General features: G+C 40.2%; 1 protein-coding gene across 1 annotated transcript; it reads left to right on the top strand.

The window, feature by feature from the left end:
- Window positions 1-41: 41 nt before the first annotated feature.
- On the top strand, window positions 42-16,606 carry HSP90B1 (heat shock protein 90 beta family member 1). Its single transcript, XM_004418039.3, has 18 exons — window positions 42-205; window positions 1,173-1,275; window positions 2,280-2,421; window positions 2,965-3,081; window positions 4,381-4,712; window positions 8,467-8,578; window positions 8,803-8,922; window positions 9,597-9,713; window positions 11,178-11,315; window positions 11,413-11,490; window positions 11,620-11,685; window positions 11,939-12,208; window positions 12,484-12,729; window positions 13,257-13,393; window positions 15,002-15,080; window positions 15,172-15,327; window positions 15,680-15,805; window positions 16,312-16,606. Exons 1-18 carry the CDS (start codon window positions 157-159, stop codon window positions 16,339-16,341), a joined length of 2,418 nt encoding a protein of 805 aa, XP_004418096.1. The 5' UTR covers window positions 42-156; the 3' UTR covers window positions 16,342-16,606.
- The last annotated feature ends 1,935 nt before the right edge of the window (window positions 16,607-18,541 follow it).

Here is an 18,541-nt window from a genome sequence, read left to right as displayed (position 1 = left end):
CCGCCCCCGAGAAGTGGGGGTGAAAAGCGGCCGGACCTGCTTGGGGGGTAGTGGGCGGACCGCGCGGGTTGAGGTGTGAGCATCGGAGCCCGGGCGTGTGGGGGCGGAGGCGGCTCCTGCGATCGAAAGGGACTTGAGACTCCCCGGCCGCGCGCCATGAGGGCCCTGTGGGTGCTGGGGCTCTGCTGCGTCCTGCTGACCTTCGGTGAGTGATTTGGAGGAGGGGTCACCCCCGGACGCCCCCCTCCTGAAGCGCGGCCACTTCTCGAAGGTTCTGGGGGCGTTGAGCCTGGGAGGGGAATAACGGGGCCTGCGATGGCCCGAGGGGGTCCATAGACTTTCCTCGAAAGAGGGTTCGGGGATTTCCTGTGCTCTCTCCTCCGTTTGGAGAGAAAGAGAACGGAGTCGTTTAAATCCCCTGCAGAGCTCGTGGACCCGGCTCCTGGAGGTCTCCACCGCCGCGGGGTGGGGCTCCCCCGGGCGCTCGCCCCCCGGGAGCACTGCGCGTGCACCCCCCGGGGGACTTCGGTCGGACGCCGCAACCTTTGGCCGTCAGCTTGGGGACCCCCGCCCTCGGTCCTCCGACCCCTCGCGAGCGCGCGTTTTCTTTCTTAGGCGCGGGTCTGGGAGCGCGGGGCCGTGGGTTAGCGGAAAGGCAGTGTCAGCGGGTTTGATTCACTCTTGCTCGAGCTCCCTAACATCTTCCAATCTCTTACCATCTCTTCCCCTTCTCAGCCCCCTGGGCCCAATTTCAGTTCCCCTCGCCAGAGGTTGCAGAAATCCTATTTATATCCGACCTGTGATATTGAAGGCCTAAGTTTTGGCAGGGTCAGTTTGGAGGCCTTGTCTCGGCTGCGCGCAACACGTGTGAATGTGGAAGGGGCCTGGTGTCAGATCTGCTGGACGTTATTTATAAAGGATTCGGGTTTAGAAGTAATGGCTGCCTCCGAATCTACTGGGGGACCTCAGTATCTGGACTTGAAGAAGAAATATACGGACTTGGGTTAACCTTGGGCGCTTAAGCCAGTGGATCCGTTCTTCCGTCCCCACCTCCCATATTTACCAGCTGAATTTTTGCAACCCCTGCCCTTGCTCTGTTTGATCATATTCCTGCTGAGAAGTACGTGAAGCGATGATGCTTAAGAGTTTTCCGGTGTTAAATGTTCCTTCAGGGTCGGTCCGCGCTGACGATGAAGTCGATGTGGATGGTACAGTTGAAGAGGATCTGGGTAAAAGTAGAGAAGGCTCAAGGACAGATGATGAAGTGGTACAGAGGTTTGTGTTCCTTTGAAGCTATACTTACTGATAAGCCCTTGTGAACAGTGGAATCCAGTAGCTTCTTTTGTGTCTCTTCTCCCAACGTGCAGATAAACTGTAACACCCCGAATTTAAATATCTAAAAAATGGTCAGAAAAAATATTAGATGTAGCAAGCATGTGCATACCTAAGTACCTCCTAACTTGCCCCTAAGAGTGACAGATCAAAATTGAATGAATTCCTTTGAAAACTATTTTGATAACTATATTTCAGAATATTAGCACTGTAACCTTCCGAAGACCTTAGAAAAGACTTTGAGTTGGTTTTATACTTAGTAAAGTATGTACACTTAGTGATTTTTAAAAAGATTTCTGTCAGTTGAGCGATGTTTTAAAATTTGGCCTCTTAGAACCTATTGACAATTTTATAGGTCCTTAGAGGCCAAAGCTTCCCAGCCAAAGGGGCAGTCCCATGTGTGAGGGGACATAAATGTGTGTGTCCCCACGTGTGAGGGGACATAAATGAATATGAGTTTACTTTTTAGTAGAGGAAAGTTGGGTTTGTATTTCTGACAATTTTAAGAATTGAGCGTTTCCAATTCGGTGTTAAGGGTAACCTACAGGGCCGGCCCCGTGGCTTGGTGGTTAAGTGAGCGTGCTCCACTGCTGGCGACCCGGGTTCGGATCCCGGGCTCGCACCGAGGCGCTGCTTCTCTGGCCATGTTGAGGCCGCGTCCCACATACAGCAACTAGAAGGATGTGCAGCTATGACACACAACTATCTACTGGGGCTTTGGGGGGAAAAAATAAATAAATAAAATCTTTATTAAAAAAAAAAAAAAAAAGGTAACCTACAGCTGTGGTAAAATAATGATGAGACTAGTAATATTTTATAAAGGTTTCCATTTTACTCTTTTAACCCTTAAGACAGTCTTAAGAGACTACTGTGCTCTCATCACAGATCCTGTATTTTTGGAGGGAACTAAGCAATGCAGTATTTGTTTATCAAATTTATTTCCGTAGAGAGGAAGAAGCTATTCAGTTGGATGGATTGAATGCATCCCAAATAAGAGAACTTAGAGAGAAATCAGAAAAGTTTGCCTTCCAAGCTGAAGTTAACAGAATGATGAAACTTATCATCAATTCCTTGTATAAAAATAAAGAGGTAAGCAACACGTGGTTAGGATAATATTATTTTGTTTCTGTATGGTTGCATACTTGTTTACTTTCACAGTACATGTACTTGCATAGTAATACCAAATAGTTAGCGAAGTTTAAATACCCAGCATGTACAAGAATTGCTGCTAATACCTATTGTGTGTGTGGGGGGTGGTGAGGGGGAGGGTTGTTAGATATTGTCTCTCCTTTGTTTTACCTTTCCTCTCCACATATGTTCATGGCCTGCTGAACAGTTGTGAGACTTAAGAGCAGTCACACAAACTGAACCTCGTGTATTGTATACATAAAGATCACTAGTAGAGTAGTGTTACTACTCTTACCAGTTCAGGTCTTCTTGTAGTTTCTATAGTCCCTTGTGTAAAGAGCTGTACCTCCTTTTACCAAGAGAGTAAAGCCACTTCTGTATCATAAGAAGTCTTTATTTTTTAAAGAGTGCTTTTTCCGAGTATGGAAGAGAAGTAAAATGAGTTTGACATTAAATTTAATGTTTTGCTAATCTAAGTGTGTATTAAATCTGGCTTCCATTTAGATTTTCCTGAGGGAACTGATTTCAAATGCTTCTGACGCTCTAGATAAGATAAGGCTAATATCACTGACTGATGAAAATGCTCTTTCTGGAAATGAGGAACTAACGGTCAAAATTAAGGTAAGCTTAAAACAATTTTCTTTTTCTTTTAAAGTGAAAAGAATCCTTAGAGATAGGGAATCCATATCAGTCAAGTTAGGCTAGGTTATGCTGCAGTAACAAGTAGCCCACCAGTCTCAGGGGCTTAAATCAGGGGTCAGCAAAATATGACCTGTGGGCCGAATCCAACTTGCTGCCTGTTTTCTTATAAATAAAGTTTTATTGGAACACAGCCATGCCCGTTTGTATATTATCTGTGTGACTGCTTTTGTGCTACCAGGCAGAGTTGAGTAGTTTTGATAGAGACCATAGGGCCCACAAAGCCTAAAATATTTACTCTTTGCCCTTTTACAGAAAAAGTTTGCCAACCCCTGGCTTAAATCATCAATCACAGGCTGCCTGTGGCCTTTGCTTTGCGTCATCCTCCCGCCAGGACACAGGCTGATGGAGCAGCGCCATCTGGAGTGTAGCTGGTTGCTGAGTGCAGGGAGAGCTTGGAGGGTCTCAGGTCAATTAAAGGCTCCAGCCTCAAAGCCACACTCCTGACTCCCACTTGCAACTCGTTGGCCAGAACTAGTCACATGGTCTTACCCAACCACAAATCGAGAAAGTATATTCCTTCTGTGTTTCTGGAAGGCAGAGAGCCAGGAATATTTGGTGAAGAACACTGATCACCACAGATTCCAAATACAGAAGTCATTCAAGTTTTTAATCCTTTTATTTTCTATCAAAGAAATAGGCAATACGTAAAATTTTATTTTTCTTGAATTTTTTCTTCAAAAACAACTTGTTTTGTTTTGGTCTCTCTCTGCCCTTTGACATTTAGACCAGTCTCTGCCTCCTTTATATTGATACTTTCTCAGATACACTGAACTTAAAATTCTCTATAAAGAAAGATGCTTGTGGGCCGGCCCCGTGGCTTAGCGGTTAAGTGCGTGCACTCGGCTGCTGGCGGCCCGGGTTCGGATCCCGGGCGCGCACCGACGCACCGCTTCTCCGGCCATGCTGAGGCTGCATCCCACATACAGCAACTAGAAGGATGTGCAACTATGACATACAACTATCTACTGGGGCTTTGGGGGAAAAATACATAAATTAATTAATTAATGAAAAAAAAAAAGAAAGATGCTTGTACTTAAGATGTGCACTTTCTGAAAAGGCCATAAAATACAATATGGAGAAAAATATCTCAGGTTCATTTTCTGTATTGGAACTGATGTGGCCCAAACCTGGTAGTTTCGAAACAGATAGCTCAGTAGTTGCTTCTCAAACTGTGAGAGCTGAGCAAGTATGACTGTCTTGTTCGTGTCTTGCTTTTAGTGTGACAAGGAGAAGAACCTGCTGCATGTCACAGACACGGGTGTAGGAATGACCCGAGAAGAGTTGGTCAAAAACCTTGGTACCATAGCCAAATCGGGCACAAGCGAGTTTTTAAACAAAATGACTGAGGCACAAGAAGAAGGCCAGTCAACTTCTGAATTGATTGGTCAGTTTGGTGTTGGTTTCTATTCGGCCTTCCTTGTAGCAGATAAGGTTATTGTCACGTCAAAACACAACAACGATACCCAGCACATCTGGGAATCCGACTCCAATGAATTTTCTGTAATTGCTGACCCCAGAGGAAACACTCTAGGACGAGGAACGACAATTACGTGAGTATTACTAATTCCTAAGAAGAATTAATAGTCGTAGTGAGGAGCTTGACTCTCCCGTTCTGGCTCTCCGAGCAAATGGCTTATTCTGGGCCTTAATTACCTTGGTTATAACATGAGGAAATGGAACTGTTCTCATCACTTGAAGAACTATTTTAAGGTCCTGCTAAGGGCCAGACACAGAGTTAGGATGGCTGCTGTATGTGGAGGGCATAGAGTAGGAAGGGTTAGCTCTTCCAGGAGAGAAGGCAAATGGGAGGCCTCACAGAGAAGTGGCTTGGTCCAAGTTTTCCAGTTGAGCAAGACTTAGAAAAGTAGTGTCAAGTCTGTGGAGCATCGTGGATAAAGGTGCGGAGGCACCGCCTGTTCACAGGATTAAAGCAGTTCCTCTCAGGTGGTGGCAGTTACTGATGGAATTGTTGATGAACTTTTTTGAAGTTTTCTGAAGGTGGTGTGGAGGATGACAGGTCTGGATGAGGGGAGACTCTGGGTGACCATTGAAAACATTGAAGATCTGTGATAGTAACGGGAGTTGGGGGCAGGTTGGAGAGAGCAGGTACAGGTAAGGGCTTGAAGAAAGTTATGAAAGTTCTTTGGAAGAAATTGTCTCATTTGAGGATATTTGCAAATTACGAGATTCGAATAGGAGTTGGTTTTAAGGCAGTAACTCTTGTTGGTACAGAAGAGACAGATCTTATGCCCTGTACCTCATGGTGCTTGTTGTGAAGTAGGTGGGGCGACAGGGCAGCTTTTGCGTCCCCTTCAGCCCCCATCTCAGAGGTAAGGAAATTCCATTTCAGAGGTCACTTGACTCACCCAGTCCTGTCAAGTGAAATGTGCCTACAGCCTCAATTTTTCTTCTTAATTCAGTTTTAAATTTTCTCAACATTAAGGATTTTGAAATACTCAGGTAGGAAAGAAGGATATATCTATCATTTTGACCAATTTTCTTCACCCCAGAAGGTAACATTTCCTGTCTTCGTTGTTCACAGATGTTCCTTTAATGAAGACTAATTAGGTGACTGCACTTGAGTACTTTTACTAATTTATTGTTCCCAGTTTACCCTTCCCTTCCTTTGTTATTAACATGCACATTTCCCATTAGGAGGCATCACTAAGAGCTATACCTGGTGCCCTCTCTTGTTAGGTGTTAGGGGAGTTTTAGGTAAATCATGTGTCTTAACTAGAAAGAGGTAGAAAATGATGTCCTGAGAGGTGCTCGTGTCTTAGGGTGCTAAGAGACAGGCAGATTATCTAGATGTAAGCTCCATGAAAGCAAATGTTTTGATGACTGCTCCTTCCCAGAGGCTAACACTTGATTGGCAAATGTTTGTATGCGTGAATAAGGTAATCAGGACAGTTTCATGCAGGTGCAATGGGTGTTGATCAGTAAATGAAACGTTACAACAGGTTCTGCTTTCCCTGGGCAAAATTGCCTTTGTTCTTCAGGGCCTCCTACCCCACCCACCAACCCCAGCAGATCCCCATTTGAGTGCCTGTTACCTGCTGGGTAAGGCTACAGTAGAGAATACATGAATGAGGTTCCTGCTTTCACATGGCCCATTCTAGTAAGGGAGAAAAACATGAAAAAATTTGAGTGGCAAATGCCAGAATGGAAGCTAAGGGACACCTCCCTTATCAGAAAGCCTTTCTGAAATAGTGATAGGTTAGGTTCAGATATTCCAGGCAGCAAGCACAGCATGTTGCAAGTTCCAGAGGCAAGAGGCTCATTTGAGGAACTGAAAGTGTAGTATGGTAAGAGGAAAACGGAGAGCGAAGGCAAGGAAGTGACGAGACCAAGATCCTGCCCTGTATATATGACTTCGTCTTACATTTGACTAATAAAATAGAAGCTGTCAGACAGTTCAATTTCCTACCTACTGCTTCTGTTTGTACCCCCATATGAAGTCGTTGCTATACCCTTATGAGAGATTTTGTGAGGATTGAATGGGATGATGAAATTAGCATCCACTAAATGTTACCTGATAAAATTGCTTCTGTCCCTCCCACAACAAGGGAGGTATTCTACATTTTTCCCCTAAAGCTAGTCTCCACTTCTGATCTGTTGTCTTTCTCACCTTACCTCCTCAGGCACTAAGCATAAATTAATTCCTACCCCATCTTTTGAAGTCTGCCTTTCCCACACACCTCCCTCTTTCCCATGAAAGTGTAAACACGTTCAAGTCTCTGGGGGCAGGAGGGAAGACAGGTAGTGCCATGTTCCCTCCTACTTTCAGGCACATATACTCTTTCTCCTCCTTCTGCGGTTGAGCTTAGAGTACACTTGCCTTCCGTTCATGCCTCAACCCACTGTATTTTGACTTTATCCACCACCTTTCCATTGAAATAAGTCACCAGTAATCCTTGTTGCTAAATCCAGTGGATTTGGGTTTTTTTTTTAATTGACATTCCTCCTAGCAATAGATTCTTTTTAGTTTTTCTCTTGTGTTTTCTACAGGATTTGCTTTCTACTCTGCACTCCTTAAAGCAATCTACCAAGTACCTAGATTCCATGACCATGCATATCTTTTTTTTTATTTCCTTTGTCCGTTTTTTAAATGTTGATATTACCTTTCTTTTATTAAAAGTTAAGTTTCAGCCCTTTTCTCATTATCCTGTGTTCCTCATGCAGTCTTAGCACTGTCATGGATTCAGATACCAGCTTTTTCTCAGGGCTCTCAAATCTATATTCTTAGTCTAGATCAGGAGTCAGCAAACTTTTTCTTAAAGGGCTAGCTAATAAATATTTTAAGCTTGTGAACTATAAGAAGAAGCAGTGCTACAACTTTTTCGGTGTTGGAATTATCTAAACCAGTGCTGTTCGGTAGAACTCTGGTAGAAATACTCTATTTCTGCTCTGTCCAATACAGCAGCCACTGGCCACGTGTGACTATTGAGTACTTGGAATGTGGCAGTGCATCTGAAGAACTAACTTTAAATTTTATTTGCATAGTCACATGTGACTGGTGGCTACTGTTTTGGATAGTACGGATATAAACAATAATTCAGGGGCCGGCCCGGTGGCGTAGTGGTTAAGTTTGCACATTCTGCTGCAGCGGCCCAGGGTTCACAGGTTCGGATCCTAGGCGCAGACCTACACACTGCTTATCAAGCCATGCTGTGGCAGCGTCCCATGTATAAAGTAGAGGAAGATGGTAATGGATGTTAGCCCGGGCCCAATCTTCCTCAGCAAAAAGAGGAGGATTGACAACAGATGTTAACTCAGGGCTCATCTTCCTCACCAAGAAACAAAAAAAACTAACAAACAAAAAAAAACAATAATTCACGTTAATTTTCGACCTCTTTTAAGGACCTTAAAATGTTTTATTAGGGAGTTCACTATCTACAATAATTATTTGATTTCTAGAGTAACTATCAGAGTGCATATAATTCCACTTTTCTCCAGAATGTTTCAGTGCCTTCTTACCTTAAGCTATCTTAAGATTTCAATTCTTCAAATGAAAAAACCCAGCGTGTTCAGAAGATTGCTAGCATTTTCATTTTCTACTTGTAACTAAGGATATCCTCCACTTGAGGGAACGCAAGTAAGAGTCTTCCCTTTATTATACCCAAATTTGGTATATTTAGGTCACATTCGTTATTGGTGATGAGAATGCTTAACATGAATAACAGGACATCTTGAATTACACAGAATGGCTGGCTATTAGTGTTGTCATGAAAGTATTTAGATGAATTTATAATCAAATCTTCTAAACCATGGAGTGTCTCTAAAAACATCTTATTTTCTTTGCAGCCTTGTTTTAAAAGAAGAAGCATCTGATTACCTTGAATTGGATACAATTAAAAATCTCGTGAAAAAATATTCACAGTTCATAAACTTTCCTATTTATGTATGGAGCAGCAAGGTAAATCTATTGATAAAATTCATTTATATTACCCTGGCATATATTTAAATATTTAACACTTAAAGAATGAAGGTTGTGTGTGGTTTTTTCCGTTTAGAATATTCTCGGGCTTTCCTTACTGAAGGCCTATTTTTTGAGCTGTAGTTTTGTTTCGTATTCTGTAGACGAAGTCAGAATTATTAAACAAATGAGTTTAACCATAATTCTACTTTCTACTTCAACAGACTGAAACAGTTGAGGAAGCCGTGGAAGAAGAAGAAGCAGCGAAAGAAGAAAAAGAAGAATCTGATGATGAAGCTGCAGTGGAGGAAGAGGAGGAAGAAAAGAAACCAAAGACTAAGAAAGTAAGTCTGGTTCATCTCCCTGCTCAAAATATTATTCAGGATATATTAGGAAACCTAAGTGTGCACGGACTGACTTGAGGTAAGCTTCAGTTCTTAAAGGGTTAAGTAGCAAACACAGGTCATTTTTATGTAGAGTTTTTTGAATTCTGTATATTGCCCAGGACTGGTGGCTTATAATATGTTTTCAATTTTAAAATCTTAAAAAGCTTTCTGCATCTTCTTATGTTGTGTACGTATGAACTATAAAATTAGTTCTCTGGTCTGTTCAGGTAGCAGAATAGGTAGACGTAATGGTGGTGGGTTTTGAAGAATATTTATTGTAAGATGTTGGGTTTCTATAAGTCATGAAATAGGAATGTATAATATCCTTCTAACCTCAAAACAGATATTTTCAAGAAATAACATTTTAGCTGGTTAAAAACAATAGTGAAAAGAACCTTAATTGGCTTTTTATAAATTATGATAACCAATTGCCTTTTTTGTTTTAAATATCAGGCTTAAATGTTGAAGGAAACACTTTTGTTTTTAATTTTTGATCCACTTGGCAGGAACTGTACTAGATTAGAGATAACCTTTGATGCTTCTTGTGTTCTTTTGAAATGTCCTAATGCCATGTTACCACTTGTATGACTGTTGATGAGTGCTAGGAGACTAATTAGATACTGCAACTTCAGGTTGAAAAGACTGTCTGGGATTGGGAACTTATGAATGATATCAAACCGATATGGCAGAGACCATCAAAGGAAGTAGAAGATGATGAATACAAAGCTTTCTACAAATCATTTTCAAAGGTAAGTATTATTTGAGAATAATGTGATAATGAAACATCACTAAATCAAAAAATATGCTTTAAAACAGTTTTATAACTATTTCAACACAATTGGTTCCTTTTTAATACTGTGTGTTTTATATTATGTATTAAAAAAAATTTACTCAGAATCTTGAGGCTTCACCAGATTGCCAAGCGGCGGGGCGGGGAGGGGGTCTGTGTTACAAAAAGGATTAAGAACCAGTTACATAGGTAGAAGTTTGATTTCTACTGTAGAACCCATAAAACAAAATCATGTTATTGAATGGTTTTTAACATAATCTTTAAAGAGCTTGTTACAATAATATCCAATTGTGAGGTCGTATGCCTGGAATAGTTACTAAATCTGTGTCCTTGCATATATTTTTTTCTTTTATTGATCCCTTCTTGTAACTCTGAAGAATCCCAAACTAGCATTGATTAAGATTGTTTCAAGTCAATGTTTCCCCAAATAGCAGTTTATACAAAATAGAGTAGTTTAATGGACTTTAATATTAAGTTTTATCTAGCCATGCTATGATTGTATTTGTTCTTTATTCGTTATTCTATCTTGTTGATTTCTTGCTTGGCCTTTGTTTTCCTTATGTGAACATCCAACCATTCTTTAAGCTTTACTTCTAAAAACTGTCCCTTGGTTCTGCCTCCATTTTTATTCCCATGATCTCTAAAGTCCTAATGTGTATAAATGTCCTTTCATTTGGGGCAGTTGTATTAGAAGTATAATGTGAGCCACATATGATCTGAAATTTTTTAGAAGCCATGTTTTTTTTAAGACAGGTGAAGTTAATTTTTTAATATTTTTTTAACCCAACATACTGAAAATAGTATCATTTCAACATGTAATTAATAATGAAATATTTTACTTTTCTTTTTTTTTTTTTTAGTACAGTGTCTTCAAAGTCTGGTGTGTGTTTTACACCAGCACATCTAATTCAAATGAAGCACATTTTAAGTGCTCAATAGTCACATGTATGTATAGTAATGGATAATGCAGATATAGGGAATTTCTGTCTTCATACTTAATAGCTGTTTACATACCTCCTTATACGCACTGCTATAGTCCAAATTCCATGGAAGAAATTTCTTCCTGAGACTTTTTGTGGTTGATCAGTACACTCATAAAGTGTTGTATATTATTTTGTCATTTAGACAAGATGATGGTGTTCCTATCTTGTTCTCTCACACATGTGGAACCTATGCTCATCCATCCTTCCCCGAGTTAGGAGATAGAATGTTGACAGTCATCATCAAAACAACCACGTCTAGCCAGTTAGAACTGTAATCTTTGACATTTCTTCTTCCCTCCATGCCCCTCTCCCCTTTTTTGATAAGCAAACGTTTTTGTTAGTTAAATGCTAAAATGAATGTGGGCCACATAATAAATTGCTTTTCTTTGCACTGCCTTCTTCTTGTGCCTTTTGAATGACTAAGTACCAACTTCCCATAGGACAGTGATGATCCCATGGCTTATATCCATTTTACTGCTGAAGGGGAAGTTACCTTCAAATCGATTTTATTCGTACCCACATCTGCTCCACGTGGTCTGTTTGACGAGTATGGATCTAAGAAGAGCGATTATATTAAGGTGAGTTTTTAAGTAGTATAAACCGAGTTCAAAATTCGAAAGTTTAATTTCCTGAAAGTGACTTTTTTGTTTTGTTTTGTTTTTGGGCTCTCCTTAGCTGTATGTGCGCCGAGTATTCATCACAGACGACTTCCATGATATGATGCCCAAGTACCTTAATTTTGTCAAGGGTGTTGTAAGTATCTGAAGACTGGGGGCAGGGGGTTAGAGTCGGGGTCTGGAAGTGGGGCCTCTTTTGGGGAGTGGGTTTGGTGTTTGGAGTGTTTTTATTGCTAACTGAACTACTTTCTTTTGCCATCTAAAGGTGGACTCCGATGATCTCCCCTTGAATGTTTCCCGTGAGACTCTTCAGCAACATAAACTGCTTAAGGTGAGTGTCTCTGGAAAGAGACTGGCTGCTTTGCTCTTTGATTGGGCTTCAGAGGACAGGCTATATTAGTAGAGTCACCACATGTTGAGACTAGTCCTTGGCTCCTCAGATGAAGAACTTAATTTTACTCTGGAATTATCAAATCTGAGAATCTGATTGTTTTCACCACTGCTCCCCTGCTACCTTACATATTGTAGGTTCTCAAAAGTTTGAGATGAAGTTCTCTAATCAGTTATTCTTTAATTTTGTTCAGGTGATTAGAAAGAAGCTTGTCCGTAAAACTCTGGACATGATCAAAAAGATTGCTGATGAGAAATACAATGATACTTTTTGGAAAGAATTTGGTACCAACATCAAGCTTGGTGTGATTGAAGACCACTCAAATCGAACACGTCTTGCTAAACTTCTTAGGTTCCAGTCTTCTCATCACCCAAGTGACATTACTAGTCTAGACCAGTATGTGGAAAGAATGAAGGAGAAACAAGACAAAATCTACTTCATGGCTGGGTCCAGCAGAAAAGAGGTGAGGTGAACGCCAACTGTCAGGGATCCTGGTATGTAGCTGGGAATTTATAGCCAACTCTTGAGAAAAAAAGAAAAACTTAATTGTAGCTGTGAACTGGAGTAGTTAGGAGGCCTGGTCAGTCACTGACAGGAAAGTCGTTGATATTCTTTGCACCTTTTAATTTTCCACCTGTAAAATGGGATTGTTACTACTATATGAACATAGCTACTAGCATGAACAAATACATATACCAAGGCTAGACTTGGACAACTTTACTTCCCTTGATTTTGTAGGCCGAATCTTCTCCATTTGTTGAGCGACTTCTGAAAAAGGGCTATGAAGTGATTTATCTCACAGAACCTGTAGACGAATACTGCATTCAGGCACTTCCTGAGTTTGATGGGAAGAGGTTCCAGAATGTTGCCAAGGAAGGAGTGAAGTTTGATGAAAGTGAGAAAACTAAGGAGAGTCGTGAAGCAATTGAGAAAGAATTTGAGCCTCTGCTCAGTTGGATGAAAGATAAAGCCCTCAAGGACAAGGTATTCTTCTGGAAATTAGAAATTGTGAAAATTTTAGCCTCTGCATTTTTTGGAAAAAAGTGTTTTGTCAACAAATTAAACTTTGCAACTGGTTACTTTGTAACCGTTAAAAGTTGTGCAGGACATTTAATATTGTGGTTAAATTATTCGGAGGTTGAGAAAATTTGTGAACTACAAACAATTGAAAAGATGATAGTGGTTATTCTGTGTGTGGGTACTGGGTTCGTTGGTTGGTTTTTCTTTATAAATAAACTTTTCTGTAGTTTAATATTGCTTTCATAATAAATTTTTACGGGTTAAATTTAAGTTTTATATGTTTTTAAAAGTTGATGTTTAAGTATTTCTGACTGAAAAATTCAGATTATTAAATGACAGTGTCTCCTAAGGATCTGAATGAGAGGTACTTTTATGACCTGCCTCGGTGTATGATCTTAGGTGATGAATCCTTAAAGAGTTGAAATGCAATTACTGAATGCCCTTAACTGTTGATATTTATATGTATCTAACTTTTGATTTCTTATCCTAAGATTGAAAAGGCTGTGGTCTCTCAGCGCCTGACAGAGTCTCCGTGTGCTCTTGTGGCCAGCCAGTACGGATGGTCGGGGAACATGGAGAGAATCATGAAAGCTCAAGCATACCAAACAGGCAAGGACATCTCTACCAAGTAAGCATCCTCGGGAAAGCCCCTGCCAACGTGGTAGCTCTTGTCCAGCCTTCCTTGAGAAGATAATACCAGCTTCTCCACAAAGAACTGAGGTGTTTTAAGGGTCCACACTGTCTAGTATGTATTAGGTAGACAAGTTTACAAAGGGATTCCTGCTACATTAGATTGATAAAGAAAACGTCTTGGACTCATGATATTTTATAGTATTTTATATACAAATGGAAATTTTCTTAATCTGTTACACATATTGTCTTTACTTTTGCATTAGATTATATGCTTGGCCTGGTATCTGGATTTCTTGTACATTTTTAGATAATAGTTATAGATGAGGTTAGTGACAGTTACATTTCTCAAATGAGTTAGGTGCTTTTTCACCACCACCACCACCCAACAGTACACTTCACAAAATAAAGGGTAAAGGACCCTTGTGTTAAAAGGTCCTTGACTTATTTGAACTCAAGGGCCAAGTACTGGAGGTACAGTGGGTCTTTGGTACCCTTTATTTTCAAGAAATATATATTTCAAATTTATATTTTAATGTCACAGCAGTGGCTTGAAAATTACTTCTTCCCTGCTTTTATTCTCTCTTCTTCTACCTGAAAGATCTTCTGTCTTATTTACCACTTAATCGTACTTTTTTTCCCCAATGCTTAGCTTAAGGGTTCTTCTCACAAGTATAATCCATTGTTATAAATCCAAAACTCCATTAAATATATATATGTAATGTATTTCATAATTAGTTTGACTCACCAATGTATAATGTATATACAAAAAATGCTAAAATGCTGTTTTGCTTGTCTTGTTCTTTGTCTAGATAATAAATTTCAGGTGGAGAAAACCAAATTTCTGCAACTGTATAGTAGCCATTTAATAGATGCCCACCTATTTGAATCATTAACAGGAAATTACCTTCCATTCAACAAACATTTGAGCACCTACTGTGTCTATACACTAGTGGTCTAAAGTAAACATTGCTGCTGTTTTTGTGACATTCAGACTAGTCAGGATGACAAATCAAGTCGTGATCTTCTGAGCCTGGCATAGATAATGGATATACCAAGACAGAGATAGATGTGGTTCCTCCCTGTCCTCAGCATGCCGCTGTAGGAGGGAGAACAGTCACATCTGACAGTAGAATGCTCAAGATCATGAAGGTATGTTCAGAATGCATTGGGAACTGAGCTCAGATAAAAGAAGCAATTTTTCTTGGAATTACATTAGTGAAGGCATCACAGAGATGTTATTTAGCAGCAGCCAGAGGCTGCCTAGACGTTTCACAACTCTAGGAAACAGAGCTACAATTAAGGTAGTGAGAATAAATTAAGAGGGGATGAACAAAACATTAATTCAGTTCATCCACTCAACCAAGTGTTCTAGGCACTTGGGCTTCATTAGCAAATAAAATAATTCTCTTTATTTCATTCTTTAATCTAACCATGTCCATGTCCATCCCCCTTTAAAAGGGAAAGCATGATGTAGCAATATAAGCACGTTTTGATTTTTTTCCAAGAGTTATTCTCTGTAATTATGAAAGTTAGTAACAGAATAAGAGAAATGTATGGACCCCCAAATTGATATGTTTGTAAACGTTCGTTTTTGCCCTAACAGTTATTATGCCAGCCAGAAGAAAACATTTGAAATTAATCCCAGACATCCACTGATCAAAGACATGCTTCGACGAGTCAAGGTGAGTAATATTACAGCCATACTCCTCCGTCTTTTAATTTGGATACTTTCTACCTTTTAATATTAATCAATTGTGACTTCTTCCATTTCAGGAAGACGAAGATGACAAAACAGTTTCGGATCTTGCTGTGGTTTTGTTTGAAACAGCAACGCTGCGGTCAGGATATCTTTTACCAGACACTAAAGCATATGGAGATAGAATAGAGAGGATGCTGCGCCTCAGTTTAAACATTGACCCTGATGCAAAGGTTTGTGTGCTCAACCTTCCCACGTAGGCTTATTGCTGTTCTTCCTTCCTTTAGGAATAGGCTTCCCAGGATTAAGTGACATAGCTCTGAGAGGTTTGACTGATTTCTACTTTTTTTAAATAATATATTGAATTTTGAGTCCCCATTGACACACTGTGCTTGAAATTAATGAGAAATTCCCCTTTTACATCCTTTTTTTGTCTGTCTGTCTTTGTTAGCTTGACTATTAACTCTAATTAGAAGATTTACTTAGGTTCTGGATTAACAGGAGTGAAGTTCATTATGATCTTATACATTTAAATGAGCAGAGTGAAAACAGATCCATTAATGGGCTCATAAACGTTGCTCTTAGGTGGAAGAAGAACCAGAAGAAGAACCTGAGGAAACCACAGAGGACACCACAGACGACACGGAGCAAGACGAAGAAGAAGAAGAAGTGGACGTAGGAGCGGATGAAGAAGAACAAGAGGCAGCAGAGGTTAGCAAATCAAGAAGGGGACTCGCGCTTCTGGTTCTGGCAAAGTTAGGGCTGTGGGACTTACAGCAGTCAGACTTACAGACATCTGCCTGAAAAATAGGCATTTGATATCAAATTCAAAAGCTGGAGCAAATCACGTTTTTCTTTCAATAAAGTGTATGCTTTGCTCTTCCCACTTCCTTTATTCCAGCCATCCGTTCTTCAGATATTTTTAAACAGACCTCCTTAGCCCACAGTGCTTTTGTATTCTTTGCCACCTGCTTCTGCCTTGCTATATGGCAACATTAGCCTTTTTAACATTTTTGATTCTGTTTGGGGGCCGTTGATCTTGGTGGTGGGTTCTAAATTATTTTGCAGATCAGCAAGGTGTGAGGTTCTAGCCTACATCTGAAATAATGGAAATAGGCTGGGCCCATTTCAGTTGTTTTTTCCATACATGAACCTTCTCTGAGCTAAAGTTTTTTCTGCTAGCTTTTAATGTATTCTGATTTTTTTTGTCTTTCCAGAAATCCACAGCTGAAAAAGATGAATTGTAAATTATACTCGCACCATTTGGATCTTGTGTGGAGAGGAAATGTGAAATTTAAGTCATTTCTTTTGGGAGAGACTTGTTTTGGATGCTCCCCCCACCCCTTCTCCCCTGCACTGTAAAATGTTGGGTTTGTGGGTCACAGGAAGAAGTGGGTTTTTTTAGTTGAATTTTTTTTAACATTCCTCATGAATGTAAATTTGTACTATTTAACTGACTATTCTTGGTGTAAAATCTTGTCATGTGTATAAAAATAAAAAAGGTCCCAAATACTCAGTGTCTTGCCTGTCTTTTCATAATGTGTTGTGTGAAACTACCTATACTTGGCTGATTTTTTTTTTTTTTAAAGATTTTATTTATTTTATTTTTTCCCTCCAAAGCCCCAGTAGATAGTTGTATGTCATAGCTGCACATCCTTCTAGTTGCTGTATGTGGGACTCGGCCTCAGGATGGATGGAGAAGTGGTGCCTCGATGCGCACCCGGGATCCGAACCCGGGCCACCAGCATTGCAGCGCGCGCACTTAACCACCAAGCCACAGGGCCGGCCCCTGATATTTTTTTTAATCATGTGTCTTGGGTTTTTTTCCTCATAAAAGTAATTCATACTTATGAAGAAAAGTTTCTTAAAATCAAGTATTTTTAAAAATCACCCAGAGATAGGAGAATCTTCCTTACAGAAGAATCCCAGACAATAAATGTAGATGCTCCCCCTTCCAGGTGGAGCTTAATTCTCCTTTTCTTTTTGAGTGAAGGCTGGCATTGTCTTCTAAAGAATAGAGTATAGAAAGGAGAAACAGTAACTTTACAGCAGAGAAACCTGGCAGATGCTACCGTAACCAAGTGATCAAGATTAATATTACCAGTGATGTCTGTGTGTGTCCCCGGCCACGATATGATTCTTGCCAAAAACAACCTAATGAGAAAAAACATTAGACAAACCTAGAATACGTGAACCATACTCTTAAAAGTTTCGAGGTCAAGACCATAGAAAGAAATAGAGATTGAAAGGGACTAAGGAGACATGGCAACTAAATGCAGTGGAGTGCCCTAGATTAAAGCTGGTGAAATCCAAATGAAGTCTGGAGGATAACTGGTTCCTTAGCTTTGACATATGTACCATGTATGACAGCATTCATGGAAACGGGGGGAGAGGTATACGGGAATGCAGTACTGTCCAGTTTTTCTGTAAATCAAAACATTCCAAAATAAAAAAGGCTATCTTTAAAAAAATCACCCATGACCCTACCACGGAGATAACTATAGAGATTGAGGGAAGATCCTCATTGAGCTATCATTTAATTTCTTTTGAAATGTATTCTTATGGGAGAAAGTTTCTCTAATTTCACTAGTCAGATAGCCATCCGAAATGAGAGTCTTTTTCTATTTTTTAGCTGGCTAGGGGGAGAAAATCTTACTCAGCTGTATGTTTAGAGTCGTGTGTGTGAGAAAATTCTGTGGAACCTAATTTTATGTACTGTAAGTTTTGCTAGGGACTAAACAATTTTCTTGATAATCTAGGACCCCTTTCTGGGCTTCTCATATTTGTGTTCATCGTATGCTTCCCACCCTTCCCCCCAAGCTATTTTTCCAGGGTTAGCTTGCAATAATCATTTTGAAATTACCAGCTACTCTACTTGAATGTATATCTTTTTAAAAATCTGCCCTGCTTTTCTCTTACAAGAAATAAAATAGCTCAGTCATAGAGAAACATGCTGTAATTAAGGTATAGCTTCCTTTCATAATACAATGATGTTATATTAGCTATTAGCTGTAATTTGTTTCCAATTTTTTGGCCACTATAAAATTACCTTTTTTGTGTGTGTGAGGAGGATTAGCCCTGAGCTAACATCTGTTGCCAATCCTCTTTTTGCTGAGGAAGAGTGGCCCTGGGCTAACACCCGTGCCCATCTTCCTCTACTTTATATGGGACATCGTCACAGCCTGACTTGACAAGCGGTGCGTCGGTCTGCCGCTCCACGCCCGGTCTGCACCCAGGGTCTGAACCTGCGAACCCCGGGCTGCCAAAGTGGAGCACACGCGCTTAACCGCTACGCCACCAGGCCGGTCCCATATAAATTACCATTTTTAATGAAGATCGTTATGATATAGAAGTTAAAGTGATCAGATTGCATTAAATTAGTGACATCTGAAACTTTTGCTCTTCTAAATCCTCTAATTACAAATTTCCACTATTTCCAGCAGGAAG

Source organism: Ceratotherium simum, chromosome 25, assembly GCF_057802395.1.
Source record: "Ceratotherium simum simum isolate JZ-2026a chromosome 25, ASM5780239v1, whole genome shotgun sequence".
Lineage (NCBI taxonomy): Eukaryota > Metazoa > Chordata > Mammalia > Perissodactyla > Rhinocerotidae > Ceratotherium > Ceratotherium simum.
The sequence above is the reverse complement of the archived record's forward strand: the minus strand, read 5'-3'. Positions and strand labels throughout refer to the sequence as shown.

Bases quoted from the DNA above. Each gene is read 5' to 3' on its own strand.
- HSP90B1 (XM_004418039.3), top strand. From the start codon at position 157: ATGAGGGCCCTGTGGGTGCTGGGGCTCTGCTGCGTCCTGCTGACCTTC. The intron at 15,081-15,171 runs GTGAGTAATATT...CTTCCATTTCAG, and splicing joins ACATGCTTCGACGAGTCAAG to GAAGACGAAGATGACAAAAC. The intron at 15,806-16,311 runs GTTAGCAAATCA...TTGTCTTTCCAG, and splicing joins AAGAACAAGAGGCAGCAGAG to AAATCCACAGCTGAAAAAGA.